The following is a 16,970-nucleotide window of genomic DNA, read 5'->3' on the forward strand; positions in this document are numbered from 1 at the left end:
TGGTGCCTTCATCCCATTTACCCCACTTCATCCAGAAAAGAAGCATGCCCTTTTAATTACAATGTTATTTTAGGGTAGGGTTTTTTGTTTGTTTGTTTTGCAGACAGCAATCAGCTTCTCAAACTTAACTACTGGAGTGAATAACTTCATGTAGTGTAATCATTAACATAGGTTTCTTTATGTGCCAGCCTATGAAATTCAACAGCATATTCATAATGCTTCTACCAAATTAGAATAATTAGATACATGAAACTGAATAGGAAAGTCAATAAAATTTAATCCTGGAGATAAAAGTGAAATCCCAGCATAAGTAATCAACCTACTGTTTGTGTGTGTTGCGTCTGTACTTTAAAAAGATGTCACCATGGGTATGTACTTTTGGCTCTTCTAGAAAAATTTTATTCTGCAACATTATATAATGGAAAAAATCATATCTCAGATTGTTGCTGAAGGGATGTACAGTTTCCTTAGCAATGAAACAAAGAATGCAAATAAACTGTAGAACTGCTATCTCTAAGATAATAAAGGAAAAACTGGACAAGTGTTTGTAGGGAATGCTTTACTTATAGACTCTTTGATTTTACTACTGCAAATAATACCCTTTGAGCTGATTCCAATTTTTCTCATCCTAAGGCTGTGGGGTGGGTGCAGACTTAGCATGGCTTTTAATGGAGTCTTGTAAAGTTTTCTGCTCATCAATATTTCTCATTGCTCTCAGAAGATATTTGATTTTAAAATGTCAGCACAGCATCTTATTAATCTGCTATCAATTGAACAAAATTAACCAACTTTTTATGGATGCATAATTTATCCTTCATAGATTACCCATCATCTTTTATGACAGATAACAGCAAACATTGAAATCTGTTGGGATTACACAACTACTGAAGAATAGTGTCTGTTTGCCAATTTATTATGTACAATCCCATTTTTTTAGTGAGGAGGGAGATCTGTCAGCGGAAAATGCAATAATATTTATTACATCTCTGTGCATGGGCATAAGACTGCCTCCTAATGCTTTACTTGTGCAGTAAATATTGAAACAGTATTTTTTTAGCATTAAAATGCTGTTACTGTAATTTCCATTTCAGTAGTAGTGAGTTCACACTCATTACTTAAAGTGCAATTTGAGATCTCTGTGCTTTGAAGCAAGCCTTACAGAATTCAATGAAGCTTGTTTCCAAAGTATATATATAGGATTTAAGCATGTTTATAATTTTACTAGTAAGTGTTCAAAGGTTCTTGCAAATTATGGTTTCCTTAGGTCTTTGTGCTGTGAAATTCCTTTTGTTTAGACTTTTGGGCTCAGGAAAAGACAAAAGTTGATCTGTCTTGCATATTGCTCTATCACTGCTGCTATAAGCATAACTATCAATGGGAGCAGAAAGCCTGTAGAAATAAAATTTAAAATGAGACAGTTCAAAGCCAATTTGATCAAGAACAAACTAATTCATTTATGAGAGTTTTTTCAAACTGAAATAAGCAAGTACACAGTCAATATTTGACAAGAACCATAAACTGAACAAAAAAGGATGCTGTATAAATCCAAGGAGTCTTTTGTGTGTTTTGTGTGTGTCCAAGATATTTCCACAGAGCACACCACAGACTTACATTTCCTTGTCTATTTGCTCCCATTGGCGTATGCTGACAAAGACGTAATAAATTTAACATATTTTGTGTATATATTTCTATTTACCCACTATCCACAGCGACCAAAAATAGCATGTGATGCTTTAATGGTAGTAGTGATGGAGAGTGTCATTTGCAGAAAGTCTGACTTAATGAGAAGAAAGATGGCACAGTTTGAGTACCCACTACATTTCACAATTTGGGTACCCACTACATTTATAAGTATCTGCTGGTGGTTGTTAATAGTCAACATACTTCTGCTGTTCTGTTTGTCTTAAAGTGAAACTCCTCAACACAAAAAATAATTAAATATCTGAATGATACTATTTCAAGTCATTCCTTCTGTTCCAGCCTAAAGAGTTTTCTGTTGGAAAATTGCACCACACACATTAGAAAGCAGCTGCACTGACAGTTCTGGTTCTCATCCAGAATCAAATCCCATTGTTAAGAATGTGGAGCTTCCTCTATGTGCTTTGTGTTTTCATACATATTATTCTCATTATTTAAAACCTACTTCCATCACATCACATGGAACAGCAGTTGTGTGGATTAGAAATAAAGTATCTTTCAGTCATATCTTTAAACACTCCAAATTCTAATGTGGGATTAACAATCCAAATTAAATCTTCCTGGAAATGAAAGGTCATACAGTTCACTCCTTCCAATGTTCACACCAATTTGTTTCAAAAAAAAAGGTTAGACCACTACACTTCCTCACTTTCCCATCTATTATTTATTTTCCCTGACCCTACATATAAGTAGTGTCTAGTCTAATCATATAGACACACAAAAAAGAGAATGAGAAAATATTTATCTCCAGCCATGAATTACAGACAGCTGTAAAAACAATCTTTAAAGACTGGGTCCCCCCCCCCCCGAAATTGAAAGAAAGAAGAGGAAAATAATGGAGATAGTGGACCTGGAGTAAACAATACCTAGCATGGTATTACTACAAAATGAACTCTGGAATTTGTCTTAAGGTTAAAATGGCTACCCCTGCACCTGTATTACATTCTCTATCTTCCTTAAAAAAATATCATCAGCCATGCACAGAGATCCTAATCTCACCTGTTAAGAACTATTAGAACACATAAAATGCATCCACAAGAAACGGACATAGAGAAGACCAGGGATTTAGAAACTTGGTAACCATTGGAAGACATGAAACATATGAATATATGGAATGCTATGAACTGAAATGCTGCTTCCAAGAAAAGCAACGGTCACACAGTGTTTTACTGTTTTAATGGGGTATGATATTGGTTTTTAAGTGTGTTTTTACGATAGTTCGTTTTTACTATATTTTGTATTATATGTGGCATTAATCTTGCCATTATGTAAGACCGCTCTGGGTCCCCCTGGGGGAGAAGAGCGGTATATAAATAAGAAAAGTCTTTACTGATTTCTGTATTGGTGATGTTAAAGTCCTAATGCTGAATCTTATTTACCTTTCAGTTAGTTTTACTCACAAGCATATTAGTGTATTGGAACCCCCAGTGGTGCAGTGGGTTAAACCTCTGAGCTGCTAAACTTGCTGACCAAAAAGTTGGCAGTTAGAATCTGGGGAGCGGGGGTGAGCTCCTGCTGTTAACCCCAGCTTCTGCCAGCCTAGCAGTTTGAAAACATGCAAATGTGAGTAGATAAATAGTTATCGTTCTGGTGGGAAGGTAACGGTGCTCCATGAAGTCATGCGGGCCCCATGACCTTATTTTCCCTGACCCTACATATAAGTAGTGTCTAGTCTAATCATATAGACACACAAAAAAGAGAATGAGAAAATATTTATCTCCAGCCATGAATTACAGACAGCTGTAAAAACAATCTTTAAAGACTGGGTCCCCCCCCCCACCCCAAATGGAAAGAAAGAAGAGGAAAATAATGGAGATAGTGGACCTGGAGTAAACAATAGCTAGCATGGTATTACTACAAAATGAACTCTGGAATTTGTCTTAAGGTTAATAGACCTACTTCTCATTATTAGCTACAAGTTGAACCTCCCTCATCTGGAAATCTGGAAATCTGAAATACTCCAACACATAAATTTTTTGGCTGCCAGCCACCCACTTCCAGAAAAAGGTATGTAATCAAATGTTCACCGTCCTCTTAATTTTTCCTGAAGGAACCCCACTGGGGAAAGAAAAGAGGGAGAAGACTCTGCTTACACAAGCCTCCTGTAAAAAATAGACACCCCAGGCTCTTTTTGCAGTGACCATTTAATGCAGTTTGAACTGCAGCAGCTAGAGAACAAACACTCAGGAAAATGCATAAAAGAAAACTCTTATTGTGCATCAATGCTCTGTGGTTTGTGTAATCACCCTTCAGGTGTCAAACTGGTTCGAGGATTTCCTAAGTAATCATCTGTACAGCAAAACCACTTTCTTCAATACTGCTTTGAAATTGCATTAAATGGCCATTGTAGATAGGACCCCAGACACCTTCTATCTGGCCAATGACAGTGCACAGTGAAGAAGTTACACTGAAAACAGCCAAGAGGGTGAGCATGGAGTGAAAAAAATTCAGAGATGGGATGGTGAGAATATTTTTCCCTCTCTTCCTGGCTACCTTTTGTAAAGTCTGGAAAAAATAATTGACAATTGTATATGCATTTTGGATGTTTGCTTTCTACAAGGGCCGTGTGTAGGTGGAGTTCTCCTCCTTCCCCCTTTGCCTCCTCCATCAGGGCTCCTTGACCAAAAAATACCCCCCCCCAAAAAAAACCCACTGAGTGCTTCACGTGTAACTAGCCCCCTTTCCTCCCTATCCCCCTATCCCAAATTCACTATGTTATATGCAAATATGGACATTTCAAATCCTTTAAAAACATTTGTTCCCAAACATTTCAGATAAGGAAGACTAACCTGTAGCATAGTTTGAATATTAGTTAGAATATACCAAGACTAAGAATGAAGGAAATAAGCAGGGTGAACAGGCTGCAAGATTTCTATGTATGCCCTCATTTCCCTCACTATATTATGCCATATTATGTATTTCCTCATGCTATATTATGCATACTGACAGCAAGGTGTGCATTTTGGGACCTGTATTTCCATTTTCCATTTTGGTAAAGCCCGAATAAAGTGAGCATAAGAATGATTATTCCTGAAATAAATGTGTGTGTTTTGACATCTCCTTTTTCAAGTGTTGTTGTTAGGTCATACAGCAAACAGTGTTGACTTCAGACTGCTTAGGTGTCCCCATAAAAATGACTAGTTCCAGCCTCTCTATATAAGAAAGTATATTATGAAATAATTTTACTTGCATTATATTAGTTTTGTAAAAATACTTTTGCTCCCTTATGTACGAGGAAAATAGCACTAATCAATTTTTTAGTTCTATGACCACATCTTCTAATAGCATACTTGGTGGTCTCAGTCCTTTCAACTGGGCAGCAGAACAGGGCCACCTGCAGGCAAAGTAGCTGTTTCCACACACTCAGGGAGAAACCCAGAAATATAGCTATGGAGAAGCAAAAGGGCCCATTGCCCTCCTGAAATAAGAATTTGGCTTCCTCAAATTATTTTTTTTTTCTCCTGGTCCTCAAATTTCTAACAATTTTAAAGTAACTTCAGCTGAGCATTAAGAAATACAGTTCTGGCATGAAAATAAAAAGGAGACGGCAAAGTAACCAAGGAGATGCACATACAGCAATTATAAGAATTATTTTCATTGTCTTACTGTCTGGAATGCTATAAAATTGAGAACCAAAATAAGCATTTGCCAGAATAAAATTCATATTTTGAGGGGGGCCAATATATTATTTTATCCCTTCTGTCAAAGGTAAACTTTTCAGAAACTCCATTTATACCCTGCCTCCATCTCCCCGAAGGGACTCAGGGCGGCTTACATAGGGCCAAGCCCAGACAGTGCAAAAGACACAACAATGTAAAAACAAATCGGTAAAACATATTTAAATCACATTTACAATAAAACATAGTAAGATAAAAACCTGAGTAGGCTCATTTACAATGGTAATCTGTGAACAGTGGTATAGTCCTGGCATGGATGAACTTTAGCTCTCCAGGTGTTTTGGACTGCAACTACCACAATTCCTAACAGCCGATAGTTGAAGTCCATCTGTGGTTTCCTATCCTCCTCTCTCTATAGTATGCTATAAGATTTTGGGGACTCACGGGCCTAATTCCTCCACTTCTCCTCTACAAATTCCCTTTCTCAGTCCCATGAACCTTAACAATGCAACATGACTCTTGATCCAAACTCACTGAAACCAGAATAGAACTTCTCTTGTTAGAGGTGAGAAGATATGGAACTTTTGTTACTTATTATACCACACAGCAAATGTGTTTGTCCCTTCCCTATCTCGGCTATGCAGAAAAGCAATTTGCTATCATGTAGCAAGAACCATTATGGTCAAAGTAATGGTTTCTGAATACCCAAGGGGTTCATTATGTATGTAGGAATAATCTGTTGTTTTTTTTTAATGTTTTATGTTGTGTGAAAAGAAGAAACTCAGAGCACTTGACTGTGGATCTAGCATAGTTGTTACGCCTCCTCCAAGAGAACGGGACTTTGAGGATGCTACTTGAAAATAATATAGAAAAAAAAATTCCTTTCATTTTTGTTTTCTTCTCTTTTTCTTTTTTTCAGTTTCTTCAATTTAATCTGTTTCTAAATATATTTCATTGTGCTCATACATTTTATGTATTTTTAAAAGCATAAATATTTTTTTTTTTTTAAAAAAAATAATAATATAGAAAAGGTAGGAGGCCTAGTCTGACCAAGCTCCTCATGCATTATGGTACCAAAGAGCTCAGAATTTGGATTAAAAACCCATTCTCCCAATAGCTAAGGCTGCTGAAATCTTTTTGTTCTGGCTGCTGAAAAAGCCCTTAAAAGCCTGAAAAAGAAAATAAGCCAAGAAGACAAAGCACTCTATTTTTCCACATGTCTCCTATGGGTCTTTAAGCTATAACTCTGGCTCAGTCTCTAAAAAGTATCCCGGAATAAAATTAAGGCCTGTGGATGTCGGGTGGGATTTTAAAACATAATTTTAATTGTATTTTACTGTATTTTAACTTTTATACTCATGACACAATTTTATATATAAATAGATAGATATCAGATGTCTTGTATGTCTAAAACGGCATTGAATGTTTGTTGTGTATGTGTGCATTGTGATCTGCCCTGAGTCCCCTTCAGGGTGAGAAGGGCAGAACATAAATACTGTAAATAATAATAATAATAATAATAATAATAATAATAATAATAATAATAATAATAATAATAACCTTGTTTTTGAATTTATATTGTATTGTGTTAGCTTGTTAGCTACCTTCAGTCCCTAGGGGGAGAAAAATGGGATGAAGTAAATTATGATTAAGTGTATCATCAGGCAATATTCCCGTATTCTACTTTCTCACTTCCATATACTGTATGAAAAGGTAAATACTTTCATCCCACTTTTATCCAGTTTTGGGGAGCTAGGTATGTTGTTGCCTATAGGGTCACTTTAACCTTCATCACCACCACTGTAGGGCTAATTCACAATGTTAATCTGCTAAGGTTTTTGATTAGGTAATTGGAATATAACTCATCGACTCCTGGACATCAGTGATTTCACATATTTGTGCCATGTGCTTTACATTGAATGGGGCATATTTTCCACTCCTTTAGACTCCTTTATGAAGTCCAAAATAGTATTTGTTCTATTTGTTGTCTCCATACACAGTTATCTCATTAATCCACTATACATCTTTATAGTCTTAAAAAAAAAAAAAAGATTTCCTGCAACAGTATTGTTTTACAAAATAACACAGTTCTGCTTTTGTCACTCCATTAAAAATATTAGAGGACAAACAAATCCAACTCTACTCAGAAGGTGCAAATTTGCTGCCATCTTGCCCCCATCTGGGACAATTTCACAAGTTATGTTTTCCCCCACACAGGAAGTTACCTTCTGTTATTAAAAAAGAAGAAATGAACAACCTTCTCAGACATGCACAGCAATTGCACATGTGTTTATTCAGCACTGGATACAGATCTTTATAAAGAAATATACTGAGAAACACCGATCTGATGATGTTCACATGAACTTAAAAGTGCTGCAGTCCATTGCAAACCACCAGATACCACAAAAGAAGAAGACCAAAAAAGCTCAGTCTTGTAAAGCTACATAAAGGTCCTTAAACCTTTGAAATCAATGAAATTATCCCAACAGGGGAGAAAAATCAAGGAGTTATCAGGAAAAAGCTAAGAATATAAGATGATTTTCTTCTTCTTAACTAGATCAGATCCAACTCACACTTCCATCTATCTCATGCCATTTCTGCTGTCAGTTAAAGCCTCTGGCAAGATATGGGATCACAGAGCTGGCAAAACTCCTGGGGAAAGATCAGTTTAAGAATTTAAAAACCACATTCATGCTAAAGTTAGGGCTGGTGGAGTGTTGTGTTTCCTGAAGAAGAAGAATTGTAATTTTTTTGTGTCAGAAGCAACTTAAACAGCAGGTTGCTTCTGGTATGAGAGAATTGGCTGTCTGCAAGGATGTTGCCCAGGGGACGCTCAGATGTTTTACCATCCTATGGAAGGCTTCTCTCGTGTCCCCGCATAGGAAGCTGGAGCTGACAGATGGGAGCTCACCCTGCTCCATGGATTCGAACTGCCAACCTTTCAGTCCGCAGTCATGCTGGCACAAGGGTTTAACCCATTGTGTCACTGGGGGTTCCTTAGTGGTATTAATTCATATATACGTAGTAGACTCTGAGGTAACAAGCATTCATAGGTATTGGTAGATGCCAGATAAATGTAGTTTCTGATTGCCTGAGGTAACTATTAAAAATAGGCCTAATACCCTGTATTATACAACATTGGGGTCTCTGGTGGCACAGTGTGTTAAAGCGCTGAGCTGCTGAACTTGCGGGCCGAAAGGTCCCAGGTTCAAATCCCGGGAGCGGAATGAGCGCCCGCTATTAGCCCCAGCTCCTGCCAACCTAGCAGTTCGAAAACATGCAAATGTGAGTAGATCAATAGGTACCGCTCCGGTGGAAAGGTAACGGCGGGCCATGCAGTCATGCCGGCCACATGACCTTGGAGGTGTCTACAGACAACGCTGGCTCTTCTGCTTAGAAATGGAGATGAGCACCAACCCCCAAAGTCAGACATGACTGGACTTAACGTCAGGGAAAAACCTTTACCTTTACCAATACAACATTATTCACATTGTATTGGCAATATTAATATTGAAATACAGTAATTCAAAGAGTCTCATACTCTATGTGTTGTTGAATGCTTTCATGGCCAGAATCACTGGGTTGCTGTGAGTTTTCCGGGCTGTATGGCCATGTTCCAGAAGCATTCTCTCCTGGCGTTTCACCCACATCTATGGCAGGCATCCTCAGAGGTTGTGAGGTTTGTTGAAACTAAGCAAGTGAGGTTTATATATCTGTGGAAGGTCCAGGGTGGGAGAAAGGCACTGCAGACTAACTCAGCCAGATAAGCCAGCCATAGCAGAGCACTTGGTGAACCAACCTGGACACAGCATATTATTTGAGAACACGGACACGCTGTACCACTCTAACAACCATCATGTTAGACTACACAGAGAAGCAATCGAAATCCACAAGCATGTGGACAATTTCAACAGAAAGGAGGAAACCATGAAAATGAACAAAATCTGGCTTCCAGTATTTAAAAACTCTAAAATCAGGACAGTAAATAAAGAACAAGACTCTGAAAACTGGGGGATTCCAGACAAGAAGCAATCTGTTGCTTGAGAATTTCAATTAACTAAGAGTCTACTGCATGGCAAATTTGGGTCCTCCAAGTGTTTTGGACTTCAACTCCCACAATTCCTAACAGCCATGCCTGGTATACACAGATGTGTGTGTGTGTATGTGTATCTATCACCTTTCTCCCTTCTCTACTCTCTTGTGTCTGCCTGTCTATCTTCCTTCCCCTTTCTCTTCTCTCTCCCCTCCCAGCTGCATGGCTTTTCCATGTCTCATTCTTTGCACCTTGCTTAGAAGCCAGGTCGCAGCTTCCTCCAGGATAAGCACCATGGAGATCTCCCTCTTCCTTCCCAGCAGATGCTCCTAACAGCACAATGATAATAGAGGAATTACAGACATGAATCAATCAGGGGCAGCTAACACCTCCGAACAAAGGATTCCCCCAGGCAGGAATGGAGTTTGCAAGGCCATTAATGCTAACCAAGGTGATTAATCACAACATTCACACTGGCCTCCACCCTGGACCGTCCACAGATATATAAACCTCCCTTGCTTAGTTTTCCAATATACAGCAGAGTCTCACTTATCCAACATAAACGGGCCGGCAGAACATTGGATAAGCGAATATGTTGGATAATAAGGAGGGATTAAGGAAAATTAGGTAATGATTTTTACAAATTAAGCACCAAAACAACATGTTATACAACAAATTTGACAGAAAAAGTCGTTCAATATGCAGTACTGCTATGTAGTAATTACTGTATTTACAAATTTATCACCAAAATATATTGAAAACATTGACTACAAAAATGCGTTGGATAATCCAGAACGTTGGATAAGCGAGTGTTGGATAAGTGAGACTCTACTGTACCTCACAACCTCTGAGGATGTCTGCCATAGATGTGGGTGAAATGTCAGGATAGAATGCTTCTGGAACATGGCCATACAGCAAGGAAAATGCACAACAACCTAAATGCTCCTAACGTTGCAGCCTCACAGCCTGGACTGTCTTGCAGCTTGGCTTCTATTCCTCCCAAATGCGAGCACAAACCACCGGCTGCCTCCTCCTCCTCCTCATCTTCTGCTTCTGTTGCAGCCTCGGGGCGAATTGAGGACACGCTCCTTGTGGCTTGACATCTGGGACAAGTCACCTAAGGACCGATCCGGATCCTAGAAACTGTCCCTCTCCCTTGGCTTCCCCCCTCCCCTCTCCCCTCCCCATCCTCTCACCTCCATCCATCCTATGCACACTTACCTAGGAGTAAGCGCCCTTGAAGCCCGTGGGACTGACTTACTGCCGGATAAACGCGCATAGGAGGATGGCAAGGCTGGGGAAGAGGTCGCTCAGGCGGACACAGCCCCAGACAGCTCGCTTCTGCCATCGCCTCTTCAATACGAATCAATGAGACTCCCCACACTCCCCATTAAAGCATTCAATCCTAGTCTCTTGCACGGGACGAGGGTGTCCTTTTTTATGAATGTTGAGAGAGAGAGAGAGCCTCACAGTGAATGGCAGACTCCCCTGGATCCCTGTCCGAGGAGGACACGCCCCCTCCCTTGCTCTCTCCACCCCACCCAGCATTGGCTTGTAGGGCGCGCGCCCCCGGGGACCAATGGGAAGCCCACCTCCCTCTGTCGCAATCAGGAGATAGCATCAGAACTAAGGGGGGAAAAAGAGGCTTCTCGGGAAAGGGAGGGGGGAGGAGAGAGGGGAGGGGTCCGCGCTCGGAGGGGGCGTGTCCTTCCCGGCTTGGCCCCGCCCCCTCTCGCCGCTCTCGGTCCTGGAGCGCCGCTAGGCTGCCAGAGGGAAAGAGCCACCTGCTTTCCCCGCAGTCGGAGCTGGACGCCCTCGCCTTCGCCCGCGACGGCGGAGCCTCCCAACTTCTGCTTCCCTTCTGAGACAGAGCGGGCTGCCGGCTTGGAAAGTTACTACCCTCTCGCTGCTGTTGAGTTGAGGAGGAAAGGCGGAGAAAGGGGAAGCGGGAGAAGCAAGGAAGCCAAAGGGAGCGGCTGCTTCTCCTTCAAGGAGCCTGCCTTCGCGGGGAGGCGGGATGGAGACCCCCTCTCTCGCCGCCGCTGCCGACGCCTCCTCCTGCCGCCGCCGCTCGCCGCTTCTGACGGGGCTCCTCCGGCTATGGCTCCTCCTCGGGGCCCTTTGCCTGCGGCCAGGTGAGCCTCCCTCGCGTGGAGGGAGAGCGCCTTCCCCGCCTCCCCTCCCCTCCTTTCGAGCCGCTCCCCGGAGCCCACGCCGCCCTGCCCCGAGCGCCTCTCCTCCGCTTCCCTTCCCCACCTTTGCCTCTTTTTGCCTCCTGAGAGGCTTTTGCTTTCTAACCTGAGATCTTAATGGAGATTTTGTTTTGGCTGGGGCGGTGTTAGTGGAGAATGTAATGTGTTGCCGAAGGCTTTCATCGCCGGGATCACCGGGTTGCTGTGAGTTTTCCGGGCTGTATGACCATGTTCCAGAAGCATTATAATAATAAGAATAATAACTTTATTCTTCTATCCCGCCCCATGTCCCTGAAGGGACTCGGGGCGGCTTACATAGGGACCAAGCCCAGTAACGCAGCAATAAATGACAGCCACGTAAGATACATTCTCTCCTGACCTTTCGCCCACATCTATGGCAGGCATCCTCAGAGGTTGTGGGGTATATTGGAAACTAGGCAAGGGAGTTGTCGAAGGCTTTCATGGCCGGAATCCCTGGGTTGTTGTGCATTTTCCGGGCTGTATGGCCATGTCCCAGAAGCATTCTCTCCTGACATTTCGCCCACATCTATGGCAGGCATCCTCAGAAGTTGTGAGGTATACTGGAAACTGGGCAAGGGAGTTGTCGAAGGCTTTCATGGGTTGTTGTGCATTTTCCGGGCTGTACGGCCATGTCCCAGAAGCATTCTCTCCTGACGTTTCGCCCACATCTATGGCAGGCATCCTCACAGGTTGTGAGGTATATTGGAAACTAGGCAAGGGAGTTGTCGAAGGCTTTCATGGCCGGAATCACTGGGATGTTGTGCATTTTCCTGGCTGTATGGCCATGTCCCAGAAGTAGTCTCTCCTGACGTTTCGCCCACATCTGTGGCAGGCATCCTCAGAGGTTGTGAGATATAAACTCCAGGAGAGAATGCTTCTGGAATATGGTCATACAGCCCGGAACATGCACAGCAACCTAGACAAGGGAGGTTTGTGTGTCTGTGGAAGGTCCAGGACGGGAGACCTTCTTCTCTGTTGGAAGCAAGTGTGAATGTTGCAATTAATCACCTTGACTAGCATGAAAAACCTTGCACATTCAAAGCCTGGTTGATTCCTGCCTGGAGAAATCCTTTGTTGGGAGGTGTTAACTGGCCCTGATTGATTAATGTGCGGAATTCCTCTCTTTTCAGAGTGTTGTTCTTTATTTACTGATTTTAGAGTTTTCTAAAATCAGGCCAGGCCTTGAAGATTCAAGGCTTTCCTATGCTAATCAAGGTGATTAATGGCAACATCCACACTTGCCTCCAACAGACAAGAGTTCTTTCTCCCACCCCGGACCTTCCACAGATATATAAACCTCCCTTGTCCTGGTTTCCAACAACCTCACAACCTCAGAGGGTGCCTGCCATAGATGTGGGCGAAACACCAGGAAAGAATGCTTCTGGAACATGCTCATACAGCCTGGAAAACTCGCAGCAACCCATGTTTGTAATGTGTGTGCGCCCCCCCCCCCCAAAAAAAAGCCGTCTGCCGCCGCAGCCTCCGGGTCGCCCCCCTTCTCTCCCTCTCTCTCTGCCTGTTGCAAACCTTGGGCGCGCGAGGGGGGGAGGCTTCCAGAGTAAAGCTGCAGGGGATTGTGGTGTTCTTCGGAGCATTCCTTCCAATATATAGAGAGAGGGGGTCGGAAACAGGGCACCCCCCATGGGGTGTGTATGTCCCCTGCTCTTCCACCTCTTACTTTTCAGATGTTCAATATTATCCATCCATGTGTGTATGCATATGGAGAAGGGGGAGACATGCATATACCCACTCAATATATATATGCATGTGTGTGTATGTGCACCCCCCTCAAAATATATCACATATTTTAGCAGGTGCCTGTATGTATGTGTGGGAGTGTGTGTATCTCACATTTTGGCCTGCATAAATAGGAGTATAGTGTCTAGGTCCAGGCAAGTCATGCTACCTCTCTATTCTGCCTTGGTCAGACCACACCTGGAATACTGTGTCCAATTCTAGGCACCGCAGTTGAAAGGAGATGTTGACAAGCTGTAATGTGTCCAGAGGAGGGCAACTAAAATGATCAAGGGTCTGGAGAACAAGCCCTATGAGGAGCGTCTTAAAGAGCTCCGCATATTTAGCCTGCAGAAGAGAAGGCTGAAAGGAGACATGTTGGCCATGTATGCGAGGGGAGGTCATAGGGAGAAGGGAGCAAGCTTGTTTTCTGCTGCCCTGCAGACTAGGACATGGAACAATGGCTTCAAACTATGGGAAAGGAGATTCCACCGGGACATTAGGATGAACTGTTCAGTAGTGGAACCCTGCTGAGTGTGGTAGAGGCTCCTGCTTTGGAGGTTTTTAAGCAAAGGCTGGATGGCCATCTGTCAGGGGTGCTTTGAATGTGATTTTCCTGCTTCTTGGCAGGGGGTTGGACTGGATGGCCCGTGAGGTTTCTTCCAACTCTATGATTCTATATTTTATGGGGTGCATATCTCACATTTTAAGGTGTACATGTCTCCTGCTCTTCCACTTCTTCCTTTCAGATTTTAATATATCATATCATATAGTATGTATATTATATTATACATATATAGATATATAGATATATGGAGGGGCATTCCTTCATATGCATAGAGAGGTGCAGGGAACACGCACTTACACATACATATTGTATATCGTTTTGAGTGGGCACATGTAATGTGTGTGCACTCTTTCAGATCTTATCCCTTTGAAGCTCTTATCTAATATGCAAATGTCTGGGAGAAGTCTCCATGAATTTTTTTTTTTTTTACTTCCGAGGAAGCACACTTAGGATTGAGTACCACAACCCCTTGCATTGGGAGTTCAAAACCACTTCGCTTGTTGTCTATGTAGAATGTTGCTGTTTTAAATTCAAATTAGTATGCGTACAATCAGTGCTAAATCTTTCTCTTTGCTGGCTTCACTATCTTGATCCCCTGCAAAACAAAGCACCCCTCTAGATATTAATGCAAAAAAAAAAAACCTGGTCCTGTTTTAAGCATTTTTGTCTCCTGCACATTACAGGGTCCTGCCTTTCTTGCATTTTATTGTGAGAGCAAATAAATCTGTTTTTTCCTCCCCAAGGAGCCCTGTGAGATCTATCAGAAACAGAGAGAGGGATTTTCCAACTTGGGTGGGTTTCTCTTGGCTCTCGTTGAAAGTTGCCTTTCTGGTTGCTCGAGAAGGAGCAAAAAGAGGTGACCTCACTTGCATTTCTAAAGAAACCCTTCCAGCACATGATAAGCATGTCCTTTGTATGGAGCAGGGGAAAGGAGAAAAAGACAGGACGGGGAGCAAGGAAAGGTTGTTAAATGCTGAATGCAATAGTTCAAGAATAAGGCTTGCTGCCAGCTAAAGGCAGTCCTATGAGCTTAGCCTGTTCTGAGCCTGAATTTTCAGTCTTTAATGCGTTACACATCCCTTTAGTAATCTTCTTAGAGAAACTTGCAATTGTATTCTATATCCTACCTGTACTACAAATGGCTCTGTATGCTAGGAAGCCTTCCCTTGGTTTCTCTGTGCTGTGTTTCCATTTCTGCTGTTCAATCTGGACTAGTGAGTGTGTTTGTGGGTGATGCTGGAAGAGACTGAGATAACTTTTAATATCATCCAGTCTCATGGTGTCTTAATGGCAGAATAAGAAGCTCTAGATGAATCTGTGTGACCAAAAAAGCCATTTGTGTACCGGTAATAGGTATAGCTCTTGGGTAGGTTTGATCTTCAGAGCTGAAGATCTGAAACATGGGGCTTCTTAAGTTCTTTTCTTTTCTTTTATTTTAGTCTGCATCTGTTCTCAAAAGAGTCTCTTGTCAAGTGAGATGTCTGGAGCAATCTTACCTCAAAGCCCATTTAAAACGGCAATGCCCAACTATTTTTTGACCTCTGGGCCACTCAAATATCTAAGGCCAAGCACATATTTTAAAAGACTATTCCCTGAAAGTATTGTGAATGTAGTTGCTCAAGCTTATAGCCTTGTTATTCTGGAGAAAACTCATTAAAGTGCATTGGCATTCTCCAGAGAAGGTGAATTGTATCCCGAAGTTCAGTTTGACTGGTTATATTTTCTTGTGCTGCTCAAGATTTCAGCAAACAGGAGTATTGAAGTGTGTTTCAAACAGGGAGTTCTGTTTGTAATTTTCTGTCTGCCTAGTTGCGTATTAAACTGAACTGATTCAAGGAAAGCAAACTGATCTGTGTTCTCTATGGAGAATGTCTCATTATTCTTGTAGAAAGAGCGTCAGCCTGTGGTTACATTTTGTATTGCTCTAAGAAAGAGTCTTTGTGTGCCTGCCTTTAGAGTCAAGACAGAAGCTTTGCAGTGAACTCAATGTTTTCAGTCACCAGACTGTACATTTGGAAAACTCCCTCATTAACCATATAAAGACCGCCTTCTTGCTGTGGAAATTGCTGGAGTAGGTGCAGATTCCCAAACATTGGTTCCTAATTAAAGACTAAATCAAATAATTCCACCATTCTGATGTCAATTAATGTCACAAAGTATCGTTGAAATATTTTTAAAGCTTTCTGATACATTATACCATTGAACACAGTATTTAATTATTATTGTGTCATGTGTTAATATTCAGGGGAACTAATTATAGTGTAACACGAAAAGGTGGGAAATATATCTAGGTAAGTCTGTGAATAGTGCTGAGACCAAAGCTTCAATTTTATATATGGAGACTTGGAGTAACCTCCATTGAACAAAGTAGGATTTATTTTTAGGAAATATATTCAAGATATATAAAAAACACATTTGCGTGCAAGAGAGATCCTCTGTGTTTGTTTTATGTTATATAGGATAAGCTTATAGAAGAAGTTATTGATCTGAAACTCTTTTATAGTACTCCTTATATTGTGAAATAATTCCTCTCATTTGTAATTCTGCGCAGGTGTATATAATTCTTTTGGAGTTCTACTAGTATGTTACTGTTCAAAATCAACATTATTGCATACTCTTATAATATTGTCATACATAAGACAAGAGAACCATATTTGTAGAGGAATAAGTTGCTTGTATCTCCCGACATAGAAAGTCACTTTCACTATCTTATGTGCTGGAAAAATTATACTTTCAACTGTGCTTCTAGAGCACTATTCCTGTCCATGTTTACCATGAAGCAAACCTTCCTTTATTCATTTGGACTTACGGTTAAGTGACTTAGAGCACCATCCCATGGACTTCCATTCAGTGTCACTTTTCTGCTGATCAACATGGGTAGAAATACAGTTGCATCCTAGTCTTACTTACATCATCACAAAGACCATCCTCCTGTACTGAGTTGTAAATCATGGTAGGAGACTGAGCCTTTCATTCTAAACATTTTTGCAAGAGAGTAAGCCCTATCAAGCCCAGTGAAACTTGCTTCTGAGTAGATGAACATAGATTATTCCTGCGTATATTACTTGTTTTACTTGGGAATATGGTCAGTGAACTCTCATACATAA

General features: G+C 41.4%; 2 protein-coding genes across 9 annotated transcripts in view; one reads left to right on the forward strand and one right to left on the reverse strand.

The window, feature by feature from the left end:
- LOC103279137 (uncharacterized) overlaps nucleotides 1-11,088 on the reverse strand; it is a 55,681-nt gene extending 44,593 nt beyond the window's left edge. Inside the window, exon 1 of the mRNA XM_062974841.1 lies at nucleotides 10,570-11,088. The gene's annotated coding sequence lies outside the window, so the exon portion shown is untranslated. The remainder of the gene's footprint in view (nucleotides 1-10,569) is intronic.
- A 57-nt stretch (nucleotides 11,089-11,145) lies between these two features.
- Nucleotides 11,146-16,970, forward strand: part of alcam (activated leukocyte cell adhesion molecule) — a 214,307-nt gene continuing 208,482 nt past the window's right edge. For 3 of the 8 annotated variants that reach the window (XM_062974832.1, XM_062974837.1, XM_062974838.1), the window contains exon 1: nucleotides 11,148-11,483. In XM_062974832.1, the coding sequence (XP_062830902.1) occupies nucleotides 11,366-11,483 (118 nt within the window). In that variant the 5' untranslated portion in view covers nucleotides 11,148-11,365. Of the gene's footprint in view, nucleotides 11,484-16,970 lie in introns of all 8 variants that reach the window. The other 5 variants (XM_062974835.1, XM_062974840.1, XM_062974834.1 and 2 more) reach the window with 4 other exon arrangements.

This window comes from Anolis carolinensis, chromosome 3 (assembly GCF_035594765.1).
Source record: "Anolis carolinensis isolate JA03-04 chromosome 3, rAnoCar3.1.pri, whole genome shotgun sequence".
NCBI classification, from domain to species: domain Eukaryota; kingdom Metazoa; phylum Chordata; class Lepidosauria; order Squamata; family Dactyloidae; genus Anolis; species Anolis carolinensis.